At 44.9% G+C, this 19,649-nt stretch overlaps 2 protein-coding genes across 9 annotated transcripts in view; one reads left to right on the plus strand and one right to left on the minus strand.

Annotated features, from left to right (window-relative positions):
- The window catches only part of LOC144612026 (signal transducer and activator of transcription 1-like), a 55,962-nt gene extending 48,176 nt beyond the window's left edge, over positions 1-7,786 (plus strand). For 2 of the 4 annotated variants that reach the window (XM_078431486.1, XM_078431488.1), the window contains 3 exons: positions 264-321; positions 1,030-1,088; positions 3,795-7,786. In XM_078431486.1, the coding sequence (XP_078287612.1) occupies positions 264-321; positions 1,030-1,088; positions 3,795-3,829 (152 nt within the window). In that variant the 3' untranslated portion in view covers positions 3,830-7,786. The remainder of the gene's footprint in view (positions 1-263; positions 322-1,029; positions 1,089-3,794) is intronic. The other 2 variants (XR_013549607.1, XM_078431487.1) reach the window with 2 other exon arrangements.
- An 839-nt stretch (positions 7,787-8,625) lies between these two features.
- The window catches only part of LOC144612027 (glutaminase kidney isoform, mitochondrial-like), a 54,316-nt gene continuing 43,292 nt past the window's right edge, over positions 8,626-19,649 (minus strand). For 2 of the 5 annotated variants that reach the window (XM_078431492.1, XM_078431490.1), the window contains exons 10-18: positions 18,408-18,474; positions 17,671-17,721; positions 16,371-16,547; positions 13,280-13,411; positions 13,047-13,139; positions 11,830-11,891; positions 11,175-11,251; positions 10,791-10,854; positions 8,627-9,584 (exon numbers count right to left, since the gene is read on the minus strand). In XM_078431492.1, the coding sequence (XP_078287618.1) occupies positions 9,392-9,584; positions 10,791-10,854; positions 11,175-11,251; positions 11,830-11,891; positions 13,047-13,139; positions 13,280-13,411; positions 16,371-16,547; positions 17,671-17,721; positions 18,408-18,474 (916 nt within the window). In that variant the 3' untranslated portion in view covers positions 8,627-9,391. Of the gene's footprint in view, positions 9,585-10,790; positions 10,855-11,174; positions 11,252-11,829; positions 11,892-13,046; positions 13,140-13,279; positions 13,412-16,370; positions 16,548-17,670; positions 17,722-18,407; positions 18,475-19,649 lie in introns of all 5 variants that reach the window. The other 3 variants (XM_078431493.1, XM_078431494.1, XM_078431491.1) reach the window with 2 other exon arrangements.

Here is a 19,649-nt window from a genome sequence, read left to right on the forward strand (position 1 = left end):
TGCGTGGGTTTTCTCCGAGATCTTCGGTTTCCTCCCACACTCCAAAGACGTACAGGTATGTAGGTTAATTGACTGGGTAAATGTAAAAATTGTCCCTAGTGTGTGTAGGATAGTGTTAGTGTGCGGGGATCGCTGGGCGGCGCGGACTTGGTGGGCCGAAAAGGCCTGTTTCCGCGCTGTATCTGAAATATGAAATAAAATAAATATGAAAATATGATCAGAAATTGTTGCAATTCTCTTTATAAATGTGTCTTGTTTTGCAGACATGCAGTTGAAGCACAATAAATACTTGAGAACCCGATTAATTGTGGTATCGGAAAGGTGAGATTACTTTTTGACCATACCCGTGATTATTTGTTTCTAAGAGGTTGGGATTGCTTGGTCGACCATTATAGAGAGGGGAAGGGGCTATGTGTCACTGAGATCATTATTCTGCAAATGGAACCACTGTTATACACACATTCCTGCATGCATTGCTAAAACAATTGTTTGCATATCATCTTTTGCAGCTTATCCTTAGTTTAATCCTGATGCAGATGGTGAATGTGAACCATAATTAGATTGTCTTGCAAAAAGCGCTTTAATTCAACTCCATTTGCAGCTTTTGATCAAATATCACAAAGTAGTGAATTACTTTGAAGGGGCAGTCATGTTAGTGGTCATGTTGATGTCCCACTATCTGCAATGAGCTGCCCATTTAACAGCAGTTTTTCCTGGTTGAGGGAAGAATGGTAGCCAGGACATCAAGCTGAAGTCAATGTGCTCTTTGGAATAGGGCACCGAGAACCACCAAAATGGGTAGACAGAGCTCGTGTTTAACCTCCCATGGAATTGTTGTGTACTAATATCAGTTTAGATCTTGGATGTAGACTTGAACTCATGATCTACTGATTGTTGAGGGTAGGAGATCTTCCAGGATTCCTTCAATTTCTATTATGATTGAATCAAAGCAGCTATATTCATGTAGGGAAGAAAATGTTACCAGCATTTTCAAAGTTATTCTCCTTCCTCCCCTGTGCTGCTTTGCAGGCCATCTACTGAAATTTCCCTTGCAATGACAAATGGAGCAGACGATCTCCCATTGCTAGGTAAGATGTCACTTCTAAATGTTTCTTCCTTGCTAAGCGTTCTCAATCTTGTTGAGCTCTTTTAAACCATGTAATTTTTGCTGTTACATTTTTCTTCCTTTTATAGACAATAGGTGCAGGAGGAGGCCATTCGGCCCTTTGAGCCAGCACCACCATTCAATGTGATCATGGCTGATCATTCTCAATCAGTACCCCGTTCCTGCCTTCTCCCCATACCCCCTGACTCCGCTATCCTTCAGAGCTCTATCTCGCTCTCTCTTGAATGCATTCAGAGAATTGGCCTCCACTGCCTTCTGAGGCAGAGAATTCCACAGATTCACAACTCTCTGACTGAAAAAGTTTTTCCTCATCTCAGTTCTAAATGGCCTACCCCTTATTCTTAAAATGTGGCCCCTTGTTCTGGACTCCCCTAACATTGGGAACATGTTTCCTGCCTCTAACGTGTCCAACCCCTTAATAATCTTATACGTTTCGATAAGATCCCCTCTCATCCTTCTAAATTCCAGTGTATACAAGCCTAGTCGCTCCAGTCTTTCAGCATATGACAGTCCTGCCATTCCGGGAATTAACCTAGTAAACCTACGCTGCAAGAATATCCCTCCTCAAATTTGGAGACCAAAACAGCACACAGTACTCCAGGTGCAGTCTCACTAGGGCCCTGTACAACTGCAGAAGGACCTCTTTGCTCCTATACTCAACTCCTCTTGTTATGAAGGCCAACATTCCATTAGCTTTCTTCACTGCCTGCTGTACCTGCATGCTTCCTTTCAGTGACTGATGCACTAGGACACCCAGATCTCGTTGTACGTCCCCTTTTCCTAACTTGACACCATTCAGATAATACTCTGCCTTACTATTCTTACCACCAAAGTGGATAATAACCTCACACTTATCCACATTAAACTGCATCTGCCATGCATCCGCCCAGTCACCCTGCAACCTCATAGCATCTTCCTCACAGTTCATTCCCTATCTTTCCCTATTCTTCCCATACCTCTTTGCTTTCGTTCAAGTTATTTTGAAAAATACAATCTTGGTTACAACTCCACACACTACATAATCTGGGGACCAATATTTTGTGTATTTGGGTGATACAGACCTTGCCTTAAAGCCACCTTCCAGAAGTTAATGATCCAGAATCAACATTGTAACATTTGTGCACTTAATAAGTGTGCTGGCACCTGGTTTCTCCTTGCATATATCAAATTCAGTTGTGTGCCTACTTAAAAAAACAACTCATTCTCACTGTTGTCTGTTTATCCAATGTATTTAAGGATTGGGGAGTCGTTATACTCTCAGCCATCTTCCAGCTCAGTTAGTGACTAAATTGGTTCAGTTGATTTCTGTTGTAGTATTTATATGGGGGGTGGGGTGGAAGAATGGAAATATTTTACTGTTTTGAAAAATCAATCAAATTAATTACCTGTGTGTATGTCTTTCAACATTACTGAGAGTTGTACATATCAGATAAGTGATAGGAGCAGAATTAGGCCAGCATCTGCAGTTCTTTCTTACATATTTTGCCCATCACATCTACTCTGCCATTCAATCATGGTTGATCTATCTCTCTCTCCCAACCCCATTCTCCCCATAACCCCTGACCCCCGTACTAATCAAGCATCTAAAATATCCATTGACTGGGCCTCCACAGCCTTCTGTGGCAAAGAATTCCACAGATTCACCACCCTCTAGCTAAGGAAATTTCTCCTTATCCCCTTCCCAAAGGATCGTCCTTTAATTCTGAGGCTGTGACCTGTGCAGATGCAGTGTGTGGGAGGCCAACATGGAAATTGCTGCAGTGCGCTGATGGGTGACGCAGGGATGCTTCTTAAGTGTATGGGAAGCAGATTGGCATAGCGAGTGCTTTATTCCACGTTAAATATGCTGTACCGGATCTGGAATGGTACCAGATGCCTGAAATTGTGTTGTACACAATTTACAATGTCCTTAATGAATACAGTTTAAGAGGGGTAGGACAGTGACCGAGTATCTCACTTAAATATCTCTACAAACAATGATACAAAAGTACATTTGTCTTCTCCCAAGGTGCTACTTGCTTTTATTTCCTGGGTTTCTCTCAAACTCTCTACTACATTCTTGCTATTGAGGGCGTGCAGTGTAGGTTTACTAGATTAATTCCCGGAATGGCGGGACTATCATATGTTGAAAGACTGGAGCGACTAGGCTTGTATACACTGGAATTTAGAAGGATGAGAGGAGATCTTATCGAAACGTATAAGATTATTAAGGGGTTGGACACGTTAGAGGCAGGAAACATGTTCCCAATGTTGGGGGAGTCCAGAACAAGGGGCCACAGTTTAAGAATAAGGGGTCGGCCATTTAGAACTGAGATGAGGAAAAACTTTTTCAGTCAGAGAGTTGTGAATCTGTGGAATTCTCTGCCTCAGAAGGCAGTGGAGGCCAATTCTCTGAATGCATTCAAGAGAGAGCTAGATAGAGCTTTTAAGGATAGCGGAGTCAGGTGGTATGGGGAGAAGGCAGGAACGGGGTACTGATTGAGAATGATTGAATGGCGGTGCTGGCTCGAAGGGCCGAATGGCCTCCTCCTGCACCAATATTGTCTATTGTCTACATGCTTGTGAAACTCAACTGGAGTGCTGATGTCTTTTTAGCAAGCATGCAGTAATGAATCTTCACCTCCACCACTTACTCATTTTATTTTGTTTTCTCCCCTCTGTCCCCCAGCAGATTTGATGGAGTGGGCGTGTGAGCATGAGTGATGACGTTGTGTATTCAAGAAATCTCTTTCTGATGCAGAATAAGTCTTCAATGTTATAGTTTCTGGTGTTAGGATATGGAACCTCCTCCAATTTCAATACTCTGCTATACAGAATATGTTTCCATAATGTGCTTAATTCTTAGATTGATGTGCACTTACTGAAAACAGACCTTTTAAAGTTCTTAATGCATTTTGTATGTAAGTAAAGCAAACCAATACTGTTGATGCACTTAGGGAGGGTTTGGGTTTCCAGCAGGGAACTATCTAATTCTCGTGATTAAGACGTTGGAATCACGTTGGAAGAAGATTTTATCTGGACTGGTGTTACATTCAAGAAACTTTGGCAGTAAAGGAAGAATGTGGCCTTTCCTCTTGCCCCTTATCTAAATCAACACTAAACCTGATGTCTTTCCCTGCCTGGATGCCATTGCCCTGCTGCACTAAATGACTTGCATATGCAGGGATTTTACTGTTTAGGCACCATTCTGAATTTTAAACAATGTTGTCATTGTACAGGTTGAGTGCGCCAGTCCAATATTTTCTCTTTTTTTGCACTGCACATTAGAACTGTGGGGTGTAATTTGTCCACGATTGTGATTGTTTATCATCATGCGTCGGGAGAGAAACGTGGCGCTGTTTCGATTATGACTATTTTGCTGCTTTGTGAGGTCGCTAGCTTTTGCCCATCATGTTTAGAAATGTTTTAAACTTGCCATCTTTTGGCTTAATTTCTGCAGTGCGTCCATATGCGCTGTTGTGGTTGATACACAAATGCCACTAGCTTTGCTGCTTCTGGTTCAAACTCCACTGCTGAACTTGTGCATGGAGCCTGGACTGAGAAAATGCCACTTTGCCTTTGGATAAGATAAAGGCCCCACTTGTCTCCTTGGGTGGATGTTAGGATGTTTGAAAAAACAGGAGATTCGCAAGATTCTTTCTGCAGATTCCCCTGAATGACACAAATTTACTTGATTTACTGTTAAAAGTAGTCTTTATTTTTGTTCACCGCCGATTAAATATGCTCACTGCACAGAAGCACAGGTTTCTCAGCTATTTAATAAACAATTGACGCTTATCCTCCATGTTATTGCTGCTATGTGTTGCAAGAGGTTTCCTTCCATTTTTAATGATACTCCACAAGAGTACCTATTTTGGAAACTTTTCCATATAAGCTGATAACACCACAGAAGAGATTCTCTTTTTCTTGTATATTCAACTCGAAGGCTTGTTTTAGGAACATCCAAAGACTAAAACCAACCCAATAAGGTTGCATTGTTTTAAATTTTCAAACAAAGGAGCCTTTTTGAAGGCCCATATTTTGCGTTTCTTTTTAAAACTCCAATTTGCTTTCTCTTTTGTGTATCTTACGATTGTAAGAAATGCAGGAAAAGGTTCTGTACAGAAATTTTGTACTGTCTGGTTTTGAAAGTTGGGCTTCAAGAAAAAGGAAGGTGACTCATAGCAGGACCTTGAAAATAGTGTTTTATGCTCTTTTATAGCAGCAATATTGGATGAGTTGGAGTTGAACCTGGCTGCTCGACGTGTTTTAGGTTTGAAAACAATTGAAATTCTTCAGGCTTGATTAAGGTTCAGATTAGGTCAGGTCAGGTTGGATATATTAGGGTCTCGACCTGAAACGTCACCCATTCCTTCTCTCCCGAGATGCTGCCTGTCCTGCTGAGTTACTCCAGCATTTTGTGTCTGCCTTGGATATTTTTAAATATACCAAACAGGTTCTAGTTGAGGCTTGACACAGCCAAGTCTCACTGGCTCAATGGGTAATACTCTTGCCTCAGAATTGGTTGCTTCATCTTGCTCCAGAGATTTGGGCATGAAAAGATTTGGTTGACATTCCAACTGCAGTGCTCAAGGAGTAATGCACTGACAGTGGCTCTTCTTTCAGATGAGATGTTGCACCTAGGGTTGCCAACTTCCTCACTCCCAAACAAGGGACAAGCCGGGCAGCCGCCATTGGTGGAACGGGAGCACGTGGCCGCTGGCTGGGTGAGATCACGTGGGGCGCGGGGCGGTGAGGTCACTCTTTGTCCCTTGTTTGGGAGTGAGGAAGTTGGCAACCCTACTAATACGGGACAAGGGCGGTCCCCTACGGGACAAACTAATTTACCCCAAAATACGGGATGTCCCGGCTAATACGGGACAGTTGGCAACCCTAGTTGCACCACGGCCCTGTGTGTTGGAGGTGAATGTGAAAAATCTCACGATGCTATCTTGAAGAATAGGGGATTATTCTTGGTGTACTGAGCAATACTTATCTCAGTTTACATTTTTATAAAGTAATATTATTATGGATGCAGCTTTTTTGGAGCTTGCTCAGCACAAAATGGCTGTCATACCTCCTGCATCACAACAGTGACTGTGCTTCAAATGTACTTCACTGGTGACAAACTAGATTATTTTACCCTCGATCTGGTTTAGTAAATATACTAAAACTAATACACCGACCGGTCTTGATTCAACAAGTTTATTCCGTTCCACCCCAGGGCACTTACTTTGGTCTACAGTCTCCAACTCCCAAAGAGTCCAAGGTGTTTCCCAGAGTAAGTGACATTTAATACAAAATCTAAGCATATAATCGTTCACAATTTGGTGCCCCCCCCCCCTTCAGTTGTCCAATCATTATCCAGGAATATCACGTGCTCACAGTTCTTTTCGCCCTAATCGGCTGCAGGGAGTTACAAACTGCATCTTGTTATTGCAAGTATAACAACGATAGTGGGCTACTCCCGAAGGTCATATGCTGATAAACAAATGACTCCCTGCTGATAGTTCAGATACGGCCCTGAAGAAGGTGAATTTGTGTGAATTTCCACTCGGTATTTGGTGCTCTGCATTCGACCACTGTTTTCTGTACTTTCCCACTGCGTTTGGTACTGCTAGTATACTTTCTCACCAGTTGTAGACCATTTAGGATTACCCTTGGCCAAGAAAGGCAGTGAAGAAATGCAAGTTGATTGTCTTTGTAATAGGACTGACACTTGCTCGATTCTTGTGCAATAAGTTTCTGGAGCAGAAATGTCCGAATTTCTGGAAAATAACCTTGGACTGCCTTATATTCAGATCTTCAGACATTAGGGAATTGACATACTAACTTCAGTTTCTATATGTTGCTTACTGTATGTACTTGAAGTTTGGTTCACTCTGTGCTTATATTTTGAAGATATTTGAAGGTATATTTTGAATATATTGCAAACAAGAAGCCATGCTTTTGCACAAGTCAATGTACCTTCCTACACCCACCTGAGACAGTGCTCATTGCAAGTTATCTTAAAATGTAATCAAAAACTGTGGTATGAACACTCAACTTGATTTACAATTTATACATGCCTTCAGCTTCAGCAGTGCTTCATATTTTCCCTCACGTTGTTACTTGTTTGGCAATCTGGTTCAGGAAGTTGTTCTTGTACCCAGATTGCATGGCTGACCACTTTCGAGAGGACCAAATATTTTAGGGCTCCTTGCAGACATGAATTCCACTTGCAGTCTTGACTGATGCACTGTCAAGCTTCTCCACTAGTTCAGTTGCAATCTGAGTTATCTTATTGAGGGAGAATGAAGAAACTAATAGATTTCAGGATTCTCTCCAGCTCCTCTCTCCCCCCCCCCCCCCCCCCCTCACTCCCATTATATTAATCTCCTCTATGTACTCGAGTTCCCAATCATTAGAACATACGTTAAAGCTTTAAGACATTCTGTATGTTCAGTAGTAATAACCATAGTGGCTCCAGCAACACTGAGCAAGAATAGCCTTCTGAAGGTAAATGCAAAACTTTCATGGTTGTATGGACCATCACCATTGCCTGACTGTACTGACATGTAGTGCGATTTGATTGTTCTGTATCGTTTATTGAATAATGCACTGCTTCTGCATTTTAGTTTTGCGATTTTAAACAGAATAAACCAACTTCCATGCACTTAAATGCTGTTTCAATCATTTATCACTGGATTCAGAAATAAAAGTAAACAGCAGATATCTTGGCTTTCTTTTTGGATAACAAGATCTTTCATCAAAATATTTCACTGTGTGAATGGGATTCTTTGGCTATAGTCTGTCTTGGTCCCACAATTATAATGCACTTCATCATCCTATAAAAATGTATTCATTTTGCAAGAAATAAGCCTGAAACTCAAAAGTTGAAGATTCAGCCGAAGTCTAAAGAGCAGTCTGAAGGGCTAACAAGATAGAATCCTCTGTTCTTGAGTCACTGCTTTGGGAAGTTGATTTTAGTCAAATTCTGGGAGGCTTAGTCATGTCGGCATGGTTTAGTAGGTGCCCTGAATCTGCCGCCCTTCTAGGTACACGATTTCAACTTGCTCTGAGGGGAAGTGTTCTTATTAGTTTAGAGATACCGCGCGGAAACAGGCCCTTCGGCCCACCGAGTCCACACCGACCAGCGATCCCCACACACTTAACACTACACACGCACACGAGGGACAATTTTGCCAAGCCAATTAACCTACAAACCTGTATGCCTTTGGAGCGTGGGAGGAAACTGAAGATCTCGGAGAAAACTCACTGGGAGAACGTACAAACTCCGTACAGACAGCACCCGTAGTCAGGATCGAACCCGGGTCTCAAGCACTAAGGCAGCAACTTTACCGCTGCACCATCTGTGACTGTTAAACATTCACTGATTCTCAAAGGCAAAGGAACTTTTAAGAATGGCCTGAACTATTCAACTTGGGCCGATTACACATTACAGATATTTAAGGGATACATCGATTAAAGCTTTAATCATCAGTCTTCCCTTGCTAATTATAATCCTGATGAACTGGAACAACATACAATTCTTTGTCGAGTAATTGTATTTTTTATTGCATTACCACAAAATAAATAGCAATTTAAAAACACTGAATTATGCCTATACCTTTACTTGAGACAGTGACACTCAACTCAACTGTACACTCAAAAGCTGCTAGAGGACAGTAATTTCATAATTCATAATATACAAGTACAACATTGACAAAAAAAAACAATCTACTAAAGCCAGGAGTATTTGTGCAGTTTGCACCTCAACTATATGGAAAAATGTGAGAGATGATTTTTGTCAGTACTGACTCTAAGGTTAAATTAACTCAAGTGAAGAAAAGTACATTGCTAAGTATTTGGTATGTCCAATATAGCTGTTCTTCAGATAGTTCCATGCGTGACTGAGTAAAAAGTGCTGGTGGTGGGGTTTTATTGCCTTATTTTCCTTTCCTACTGGTTCTTGAATATCTTCTATTTTATTTAACCTTTTCTGATTCTATGCTGTTCAATTACTTCTCGCAGATATTTTAAATTTCCTTTGGATCGTTGTGGGAGTATCTCATTCGTTTATTTTGGACGTAATCACTTGGTCTGGACTTGCACGTGACAGCAGCTTTTGAGTCAACCATTCAAAAATGGAAGAAATCTGCAAATAATGGTCTACTCTGGTCTACCTTACTACTCTGAGGCATGTTGGCCACTGGACCTACAATAGTTCTTCTGGACACTGCTGGGACAGTGTACAGCTACCACACAACTACATCACTGACGTGACACTGGAACTGGGGCCGCCTTTCAGGCTTTTGTAACCAAAGTAGTTGATGATGTTTCAACTCCTTTGCTAGTCGCCCCTGCATTTTCATTAGATGTATCCTCTTCACACTCTGTGGACTCCGACACTGGGTACGATGTCTGGTAGTTTCTTAACAGCTTTGCAACGTGCTGATGGTTGAAGTGAATTGCATCATCGAGAGGAGTATTGCTCCACCTGTGAAAATAATTGAGGACAACTCAAAATTGACTGCAGCTTCAAGTTCTCTGGACATATTTAAAGTAGCACGTTTGGAAACGGATAGTTTTTCTCACTTTGTTTAGTTTTGAGATACAGTGCGGAAACAGGCCCTTTGGCCCACCGAGTCCACACCGACCAGTGATTCCCACACATTAATACTATCCTACACACACTAGGGACAATTTACAGAAACCCACGCAGGTAACGGGGAGAACATACAAACTACATGCAGACAGCACCCGTAGTCGGGATGGAACCCGGGTCTCTGGCGCTGTAAGGCAGCAACTCTACCGCTGCGCTGCCCACTTAAGATGTTCCACCGTGAGTACACTATGCCAAGAATGATGAGCGGAATAAGTTAAACTGAATTTATAATGCTGCTTGAATTGGATTTCCATGAGTGTTTATAGTGTTGAATCTGGGGAGAAATACTATATACAACTCAATTACAACTCATGAGTATCAGATGTTTATGGATTACATATCAGAACAGTTTTGGTCTCCAAATTTGAGGAAGGATATTCTTGCTATTGAAGGCGTGCAGCGTAGGTTTACTAGGTTAATTCCCGGAATGGTGGGACTATCATATGTTGAAAGACTGCAGCGACTAGGCTTGTATACACTGGAATTTAGAGGGATGAGAGGAGATCTTATCGAAACGTATAAGATTATTAAGGGGTTGGACACGTTAGAGGCAGGAAACATGTTCCCAATGTTGGGGGAGTCCAGAACAAGGGGCCACAGTTTAAGAATAAGGGGTAGGCATTTAGAACTGAGTTGAGGAAAAACTTCTTCAGTCAGAGAGTTGTGAATCTGTGGAATTCTCTGCCTCAGAAGGCAGTGGAGGCCAATTCTCTGAATGCATCCAAGAGAGAGCTGGATAGAGCTCTTAAGGATAGCGGAGTCAGGGGGTATGGGGAGAAGGCAGGAACGGGGTACTGATTGAGAATGATCAGCCATGATCACATTGAATGGCGGTGCTGGCTCGAAGGGCCGAATGGCCTCCTCCTGCACCTATTGTCTATTGTCTAACTGAACTCCACAACGAGAAGCGCACCAATATTCATCTTTAAGTTAAATTGGACTTTTGATGAAGCAGAAAGCGTGTGTTGAGCATGGGCTGCAGGGAAAGCAATCTTAAAACCTTCCCAATATCCTCTGCTGCTGAGGTCTGCCACTCACCTGTCCTTACAGAACGGATTTACACGACATGCATCGAGAAGAAAGCAAACTACTTCCACGTGACCTGCATAAAATGGAATAAGCATTCAGTGACTTCAAAGCAGTGGAGTTGCGGACAAGATATGCTATGGATCAGATCCTACTATTTTTTCGTATCTGGGATCTAGATTAATATCCATGTCTTCTCTTAGATGTTGGAGCCTTGCAAACCTGACCCAATTTCATGAAGATTGGGAGGGGGGGGGGGGGGGGGGAGAGAGGTAATGATCAGTTATTACAGTGATGAATGAAAGTATATTGCCCTTATTCCTCCCACCCACACTCCCTCCCCAGAATTATGAAAACTGCAAGACGTACTTTTAGTACTGCTAACTTTATCCATACCTTCAGCAGCAGCTATGTGCAAGGGTGTACGCGAATCATAATCTTTCTGTTCCATGTCCATAGCAGAGAGTGCAAATCTGGGAAAACAAGAGAGCACACCGTGGTCAGACAGTGCATACATTCAAGATAGACACAAGGGGAAAGCCTCAGTCTGAAGAAGGGTTTTGACCCGAAACGTCACCCATCCCTTCACTCCAGAGATTTAGATTTATTTTAGAGATACAGCGTGGAAACAGGCCCTTCGGCCCACCGAGTCCGCGCCGCCCAGCGATCCCCGCACATTAACACTATCCTACACACACTAGGGACAATTAAAAAAAAGATTTTTTTAACATTTGCCCAGCCAATTAACCTACATACCTGCACGTCTTTGGAGTGTGGGAGGAAACCGAAGATCTCGGAGAAAACCCACGCAGGTCACGGGGAGAACGTACAAACCCCGTACAGTCGGCGCCCGTAGTCGGGATCGAACCTGAGTCTCCGGCGCTGCATTCGCTGTAAGGCAGCAACTCTACCGCTGCGCCACCGTGCCGCCCAGATTGCTGCCTGTCCCGCTGTTACTCCAGCATTTTGTGTCTACCTTCGCTGTAAACCAGCATCTGCAGTTCCTTCCGACACAAGGAAACCTTACTGTCACATATAAATAAGTACTCACCTCCGCAGTGCGGCTATATCACCACTGTAAGCAGCAAATAGCAAGTTTACTACTGACTCCTCCTGGTGGATCAATAAAAATAAGATTTAAAAATTAGGTTTCTTCTATATATAACTAAATTAACAATTGATCAGAGCCCATTCAGAGTATTAATGCATCAGGTCTGCTCTTCCACACTTCTTGGACTCTCCTCATCCACTGAATCCCCCCCCCCCATCTTTGCACATTCCCTTATCCTAGACTTTTCTCCATAATTTAATTTCATGTTTGTGCAATACATGAGCCAAAATATTATGACCACCTGTCTAATAAGCTGTTGCCCCTCCGTGTGCAGCCCCATACGCAGCAGGGTGCGATGCACTGTGTATTGTGACACATTCCTCCCGTGACCACCGTTAACATTTCCTGTGACTTGTGCCACAGTCGACCTTCTGTCGGTTCGGATCAGATGGGATAGCGTTCGTTGCTCTTGTGCATTGATGAGCCTCGGGCCTGGCAGAAGTACCTGACAGAAGTCGATGCCTGTCACACTGAGCCTGTCACACTGAGCCTGTCGCCGGTTTGTGGTTTGTCCCTCCTCGGACCACTGTCGGTCGGTACTCACCACTGCTGACCGGGAGCACCCCACAAGCCTTGCCGTTTCAGAGATGCTCTGACCCAGTCGTCTGGCCATAACAATTTGGCCCTTGTCACAGTCGCTCAGGTCTTTACTCCTGCCCATTTCTCCTGCATCCAACACATCAACTTCAAGAACTGACTCTTCACTTGCTGCCTAATATATCCCACCCCTTGATAGGTGCCATTGTAACAAGATAATCGATGTTATTCACTTTGCCTGTCAGTGGTCATAATGTTTTGGCTGATCAGTGTATGTGCTGTGCAAATACTGGTCACTGAAATACCGTTATTATTCATTATTTCATTATTATTATTATACTGCACATGACACTTTCAGTGCCTTCTATCTTTTGACTGGTGGCAGACCAATTTCCCTCTGGCATAAATAAAGTCGTATCGTATCTCCTTCCACGGTCGATGGACACTCTCCCCTAACACAGACTCACCCACTGAATCCCCTTCCACATTGCACAGGCCTGTTGCCCTCTTGTGGACTCCCTGCCGAGTGAATCCCCTCCGAAAGCCCGCGATCATGCTCCCTTTCCACGGACTCCACTGAGTCGCTCCCCAGCATGTTGTTTTTCCAATAGATCACTTACCCTGGCTTCACTTCCATTTCTCCGTGGATCCAGTTTCCTGGCAAAATGCCTCAGGTTATCATAGTTATGAAAGTTGAAGAGGGAGACCAGCTCCTGGAAGAGAAAAGAGCTCCTTAGAAGAGTTTGCCTCGTGATTTTCCTCAGTCGCAGTCTGAAGTAAAGCGTCACATAACTCTGCAATAAGTAGTGCAGGTGATTGAGTTGGTGAGTGACATTCTTCTTTAATTTCATACCTGACAGAAGTCGATGCCTCTCACACTGTTGCCAACTTTGTCCAAGGCGGGAGACCAACACATGACACCCATCACATTGGGCACCACCAGCAGAACGCCACCAGAAACACCAGATTTTGCTGGAAGGCCAACCTGTGGGCACACATGTTTCTGTTAGCTGAGCGAGACGGGTGGGTAGCAAGGGGAATACCAATTGTGGTCCCCATCGGCATTCCCCTCCCCTCTCCACCATTCCTTTGGTGGAAAAATGCAGACCTTGAAGTAACAATTAGATTGAGTTTGGCTGTGATGACCCCATTCCCAGATAGCTTATCTGAGTATGAGTGCCAACTATCTCACTCCCAAATAAGGGACAAGGTGACGTCACCGTCCCGTGCCCCAAGTGACCTCACCCAGCCAGCGGCCACGTGATCCCGCTCCACCAATGGCAACCGCCCGGGCCGGGAGGTGGGTTGCTACGCAACCTCCATTAGGGGCAGCGCCCGGGCCTCCGGATCTACACTGTCCGGGCCTACACTGTCCGGGCTTACAGCGCCCCCCCCCCGGGCCTAATACGGGACAAGGGCGGTCCCTTACGGGACAAACCAATTTAGGCCAAAATACGGGATGTCCCGGCCAATACGGGACAGTTGACAACCCTATATCTGAGGGTCATACATGAAGTTTGGCAACCTCTGAAAGATACCTGGGCATGATTGTGGAACTACACCAGAGTTCAATGCCAGACTAGAAAAAGGAGAAAAAAAATCAGTTCAAAATTAGATCCCAAAGTACAATTGCCCAGTTGAATAATAAAAACTCCTTGGCATGAACACTACCAAAACACTGGAAATGACAGACTTATTAAAAACTTTCCCAAAAACTTGAACTGTTTCAAAATGGCACCATTTTTATATTTTACTCACCAAACAATTGATTCAGCAGCATATTTAGATTAGTTTAGTTATACAGCGCGGAACCAGGCCCTTCGGGCCACCGAGTCCACGCCGACCGGCGATCCCCGCACACTAACACTATCCTACACATACTAGGGACAATTTTTACATACACTAGGCCAATTAACCTACAGTACGTCTTTGGAGTGTGGGAGGAAACAGGAGCACCTGGAGAAAAGCCACGCAGGGCACGGGGAGAAGGTACAAACTCGTACTGACAGCACCCGTAGTCGGGATCGAACCCGGGTCTTTGGCGCTGTGAGGCAGCGACTCTACCGCTGCGCCACCGTACCAGACAATGTTGGGGAACACAGACAGCATGACAGAACATTGAAGCTAGAGGGTGGGGCGTGAAGGGATTGTTCTGCAGCACATAATTTCCTAGCCCAAGCAGCTGCGGCTTGCCTGCAGTCCGTTTGTCTTTTGTGTTTTTGTTGTTTTTTGTCTTAATTGTCGTGTTTAGATGTGATGTAGTGTTTTTTGTGGTTGTGTGTTATGTGTGTGTGGGGGGGGGGGGGGGGACTGTAAAATTGTCTCTTCCGAACGGAGACCCGACCTTTTTTTTCTGGGTGGTGTCTCTGTTCCCGCTGCGGCCTACCGTCGGCCAAACACCTGGAGCTGGCGGCCTCCAGCTGGGACCACCTGGGCTCTGGTTTGCAGAGCCCGCGGACCGGACTCATTATCTGCGGAGCTGGCTGCCTGCGGAGGCTGTGGTGGCGCTGCGAGTGCGGCTGCGACTCGCCTCCGGAGGCTTCATCAGCGGGCCGCGTGGATATCGGAAGCTCGCAGGCCCCTGGGTGGGGGCCGACATCGGGAGCTCCGGCAGTGGCAGCGTCTTCGCCCGCCCCGAATCGTGGGGCTTGGGTCGGCACGCTGCGAACCTTTCACCGTCCGGCGCGGCCTGGAATAGGCGGCGGGATTTTCTCTGCCAGGCGAGGGCTTCAGTGTCGGGAGCCCCGACCGCCGCGACGTGGCAAGTTCAACAGCCTGACCGTGGGAGAGGACGGCAGGGGAAGAGAAAAGACATTCTGGCCTTCCATCATAGTGAGGAGGTGACTGGAGGAGACTCACTGTGATGGATGTTTCTTTTTGTTTGGTGTTGGTTTATGATTGTGTGTGTTATTGCTTATTTTTATTGGTCTAATTGTTGGACCATGGGTAATCTTTCATTTCACTGCACATTTATGTGTACGTGACAAATAAATTGACTATTGACTGAACATATCAAACCACTAGATGGCAAAATTGCACAAGGTTTCACTATAAAACCAAAATACTGTGAATGCTGGAAATCTGAAATAACGGCAGAAAATGCTGAACTATTCTGATGAAAGGTCTGATCAGACCTCTTGGTTATTCATTTCAGTTACAAATTTAAATCAGCACACTACAATTAATCACTGTGTTAAAACTGATATGTCTTTGCAAACTGATTTATTTTATCAGCACCGCATTCCTTGTTGAATCCATGTGCTGAACAATTATGATATTAAATTTAAAAACAATTGCTAATTTTGTGATCTGACTTTCTTGTTGATAATTGTCAAAGAAAGGTTAATACATCCAGGAGATTGTGTGGATCGAGATGGGTGCTTGGGTGTCTCAGAAATATTGTAATCTGAAGATAGACACAGAGTGCTGGAGTAACTCAGTGGGACAGGCAGCATCTCTGGAGAGAAGGAATGGATGACATTTCGGGTCAAGACCCTTCTTTGAACTGAAGAATTATTCAGTCTATTCATACTATTGTAATCTGAACTGGTTGGCAGAAGGTGTTTGATGAGACAAAATTGGGCATTATTAATTCCGAAGCATAGTTGGTGACTGTTAAATCAGCAGCGATTATGTATTCCAAAGGTTTAGGCTAACAAATCCAAATATGATTTAAAATCCCACCAGATGTGATGGATAATTGATATTAAATGAATGAAATAGCCTTCAAATGTCCACCTCGTATCCTCCCGCAGTAGATTCACTGATTCAGCGAACCTCCATATGCAAAATAAAAGGCAACTTGAAACACTCTAAGCAGCAAAGTAAGGCACAGAATCTAGTCCACCTGATGGCGGCACCAAGCCCATTGCCAAGAGTGGCTTGGCAGCAAGCAAGCTGGATCTTGAAGGACGCCATCATGGTCGCTGTTATGAAAAGCTTACGTGAAAAGCAAATTCGCCCGAGAAGTCGTACATCCCGCAGGAGTGCATCAGGCTGAGGGTGTTCCTCACCGCCTCAGCACTCAGGATCCGCTCTCCAGTGATCGGGCAAATGCCACCATTGGCCAAGGTAGCTGCCATCACTCCACCCGATTCGCATGTCACCTCGATCGAGCAGAGCTGGAAGGGGAGGAAGAAAGTAAAACTTGGTGTCGCAGAAAGGCCAGAGGCAAAAGGGGAAAGCAAATCTAAACTTCAATGTGAGATTCTATTTCAATGACGTGAGGCGCTCCCTCACTTTTCGCGGGCCCCTCCTCACCCCACGGGCGCTCGAGCAACTCCCGCTGCACGGTTGCTCGGCGGGCCCGCCAAAACGGAGCGGACAACTCTGAACAGACTGTAGGTAAGACACAAAATGCTGGAGCAACTCAGCGGGTCGGGCAGCATCTCGGGAGGGGAGGAATGGGTGACGTTTCGGGTCGAGACCCTTCTTCTGACCGAGACGGAGAGAACACCAGGATAAAAAATATGAGGTATCGCTTGGCATCAGACGCTGCCCGCGGGTTGGCCAAAAGGCACGGCTCCCCCCTCCTGTCTCGGAAGTCAGCGACATGCTGGCGGCAAAGGGCAAGTGGCTGCCTGCAACCGGTCAAAGACGTTGTCAAAATGAAGTTGGCGCCCAGGAGGGGAACTGAGGAAGAGTTCTCAATGGTGTGAAGAAGAAGAAGAAGAAGAGGTCAGAAGAGATCCAAGTGGAAGAAGCAATTGGTGAGTGCTGGAATTTTGGTTTGTGGAGAAGAGGCCGGTGACTAAAAGTAAGAGGTGGGGGTTTAACATAAATTACTGAGCTTGCACGTATTTCTAGCATACTCTAGCTCTGTCAAATGTTTGCTTTGGTAATAAGTATATTAGGCTGCACCGAGCTGGAGAATTGCTCTCTGGCGAATTTCATGATTGGAGAGAGGGAGAAAAGTGATAACTCCTTGGGCAGAAGTGAGCACTCAAATCCCACACCCTCATCCATTCCACTATTCAGGGGGAATATGCACTAGACAGTTCTTCTCCATCAATTGAATGCTTTAGAAGTCCAATGGTAGTTATTATTTTGGATTGTAACTGTTGCAGTGAAGTGTAGCCACATATCCAGCATGCATCCAAGTGCATACAATTGTGAACACCATTCAGTCCGAAGCAGAGTCCTGAACTGAAATGCCGTCTGCCCATTCCGTCCACAGGTGCTGCCTGACACGCTGAGTTATTCCAGCACTTTGTGTTTGGCTGTTTGTGAAGCTGCTTTACCCACCTGGAAGTAAAAATCTAGCGTAGCAATCATGTCAACGCCCTCTGGAAAGCACTGGGATTAAAAAAAAGATAAGCTAAGATTACATCATGAAACATAAAACAGGGGCATCCTCTTTCTAATTTCAAAAACCATTCACATCAACAATCAAAGTAGCTCCAGCACTAGTGTCCCCATCAATGAGCCAGGTTCTCATTTCTAATGGTTACTACAAGCCTGTCGTTAAAATACTCTCAACTGATTTCAGTTGGATGCAGAAGGGTAAAATGGTGGGAGATGGCTAACTGATGACAGACTGCCATTTTTAAGGGATCTCTGAGATCACCGTTTAACCTAAAAATATAATGTTGGAATGAGACTTTTGCATTGTACTGAAGCAGAACAGAGCATCAGTGGATTTTGAGTTGCCAATGTCACTGGAGGGAAAGAGTAAACTGACCAGGGCTTATGTAAACAAGCAGCATCTTCCAAACGTCCACGTAGACAACAGTAAACCCGTTGTGTGAACAACAGGCAAACATTTAACTCCATGGCAACAACAGAAATGCTGGAAGAACGCAGCCAGTCAAGCAGCATCTGCGGTAGGAGAAACCAGTCAATATTTTGGGTCAGTGACTCTTCCTCAGAATCAGTAAATAAACCGAAACATTGTCCGTTTTTTTCCTTCCACAAATACTGTTTGTCTGTCTGAGTTTTACTTGTTTTCCCTTTAACTCTACAGCTTTGTTTTTTTGGCTTACCTTCTTCTCCTTCAAGTAATATCCAATGGCAAAATTCCTGTCTCCCGTTTCCTTCTCTGACTGAAACCTAGAAAGAAACAAGAGAATAGTCACAAAATGCTGGAGTCACTCAGGAGAGAAGGGATGGGTGAGGAGGATTCAAAGGAGAAGTTGTTAAGGGTAAGAACCAGCTCTGCTTGGCGGAGGAGAGTGTTAGTAGATGGGGATTGGCTGGTTCCTCCATCCCACTCCCTCTCCAGCCCACTCCCTCATCTTTACCATGGATGTCCAGTCACTCTACACTTCCATCCCCCACAAGGATGGTCTTGAAGCCCTCCGTTTCTTCCTCGACCGTAGAACCAGCCAATCCCCATCTACTAACACTCTCCTCCGCCTCGCAGAGCTGGTTCGTACCCTTAACAACTTCTCTTTTGACTCGTCCCACTTCCTCCATCCAGAGGCGTAGCTATGGGCACTCGCATGGGTCCTAACTACGCCTGCCTCTTTGTCGGGTACGTCGAACAATCCCTGTTCCGGACGTACACTGGCCCCATCCCCGAACTCTACCTCCGCTACATCGATGACTGCATTGGTGCTACCTCTTGAACCCATGCAGAACTCACTGAATCCATACACTTCACTTCCAATTTCCATCCTGCCCTTAAATATACTTGGACTATCTCCGACATCTCCCTCCCGTTTCTGGACCTCACCATCTCCATCACAGGAGACAGACTAGTGAATGACATCCACTATAAACCCACTGACTCTTACAGCTATCTGGACTACACTTCTTCCCACCCTGTCTCCTGCAAAAAGTCTATCCCCTACTCCCAATTCCTCCGTCTACGCCGCATCTGCGCCCGGGATGAGGTGTTTCACACTAGGGCATCAGAGATGTCCTCATTCTTCAGGAAACGGGGCTTCTCCTCTTCCATTATAGATGAGGCTGTCACTAGGGCCTCTTCTATATCCCGCAGCTCCGCTCTTGCTCCCCCTCCCCCCATTCGTAACGAGGGGGAACACACTCCCTTAGCCTACACTGTCCCAGCCGACAGCGGCCCGCGGGCCTAATACAGGACAAGGGCGGTCCCGTACGAGACAAACCAATTTAGCCCAAAATACGGGATGTCCCGGCTAATACGGGACAGTTGGCAACCCTAAGTGTCAGCCTAGTCGAACTGATGTTCTGGAATGGGACTCAAAACGATGATCCAAGCTAATCACCGAACAAAACTGAAGATTGGTAGCAAGCTCGCTAAT

Source organism: Rhinoraja longicauda, chromosome 42, assembly GCF_053455715.1.
Source record: "Rhinoraja longicauda isolate Sanriku21f chromosome 42, sRhiLon1.1, whole genome shotgun sequence".
In the NCBI taxonomy this organism is placed as follows: domain Eukaryota; kingdom Metazoa; phylum Chordata; class Chondrichthyes; order Rajiformes; family Arhynchobatidae; genus Rhinoraja; species Rhinoraja longicauda.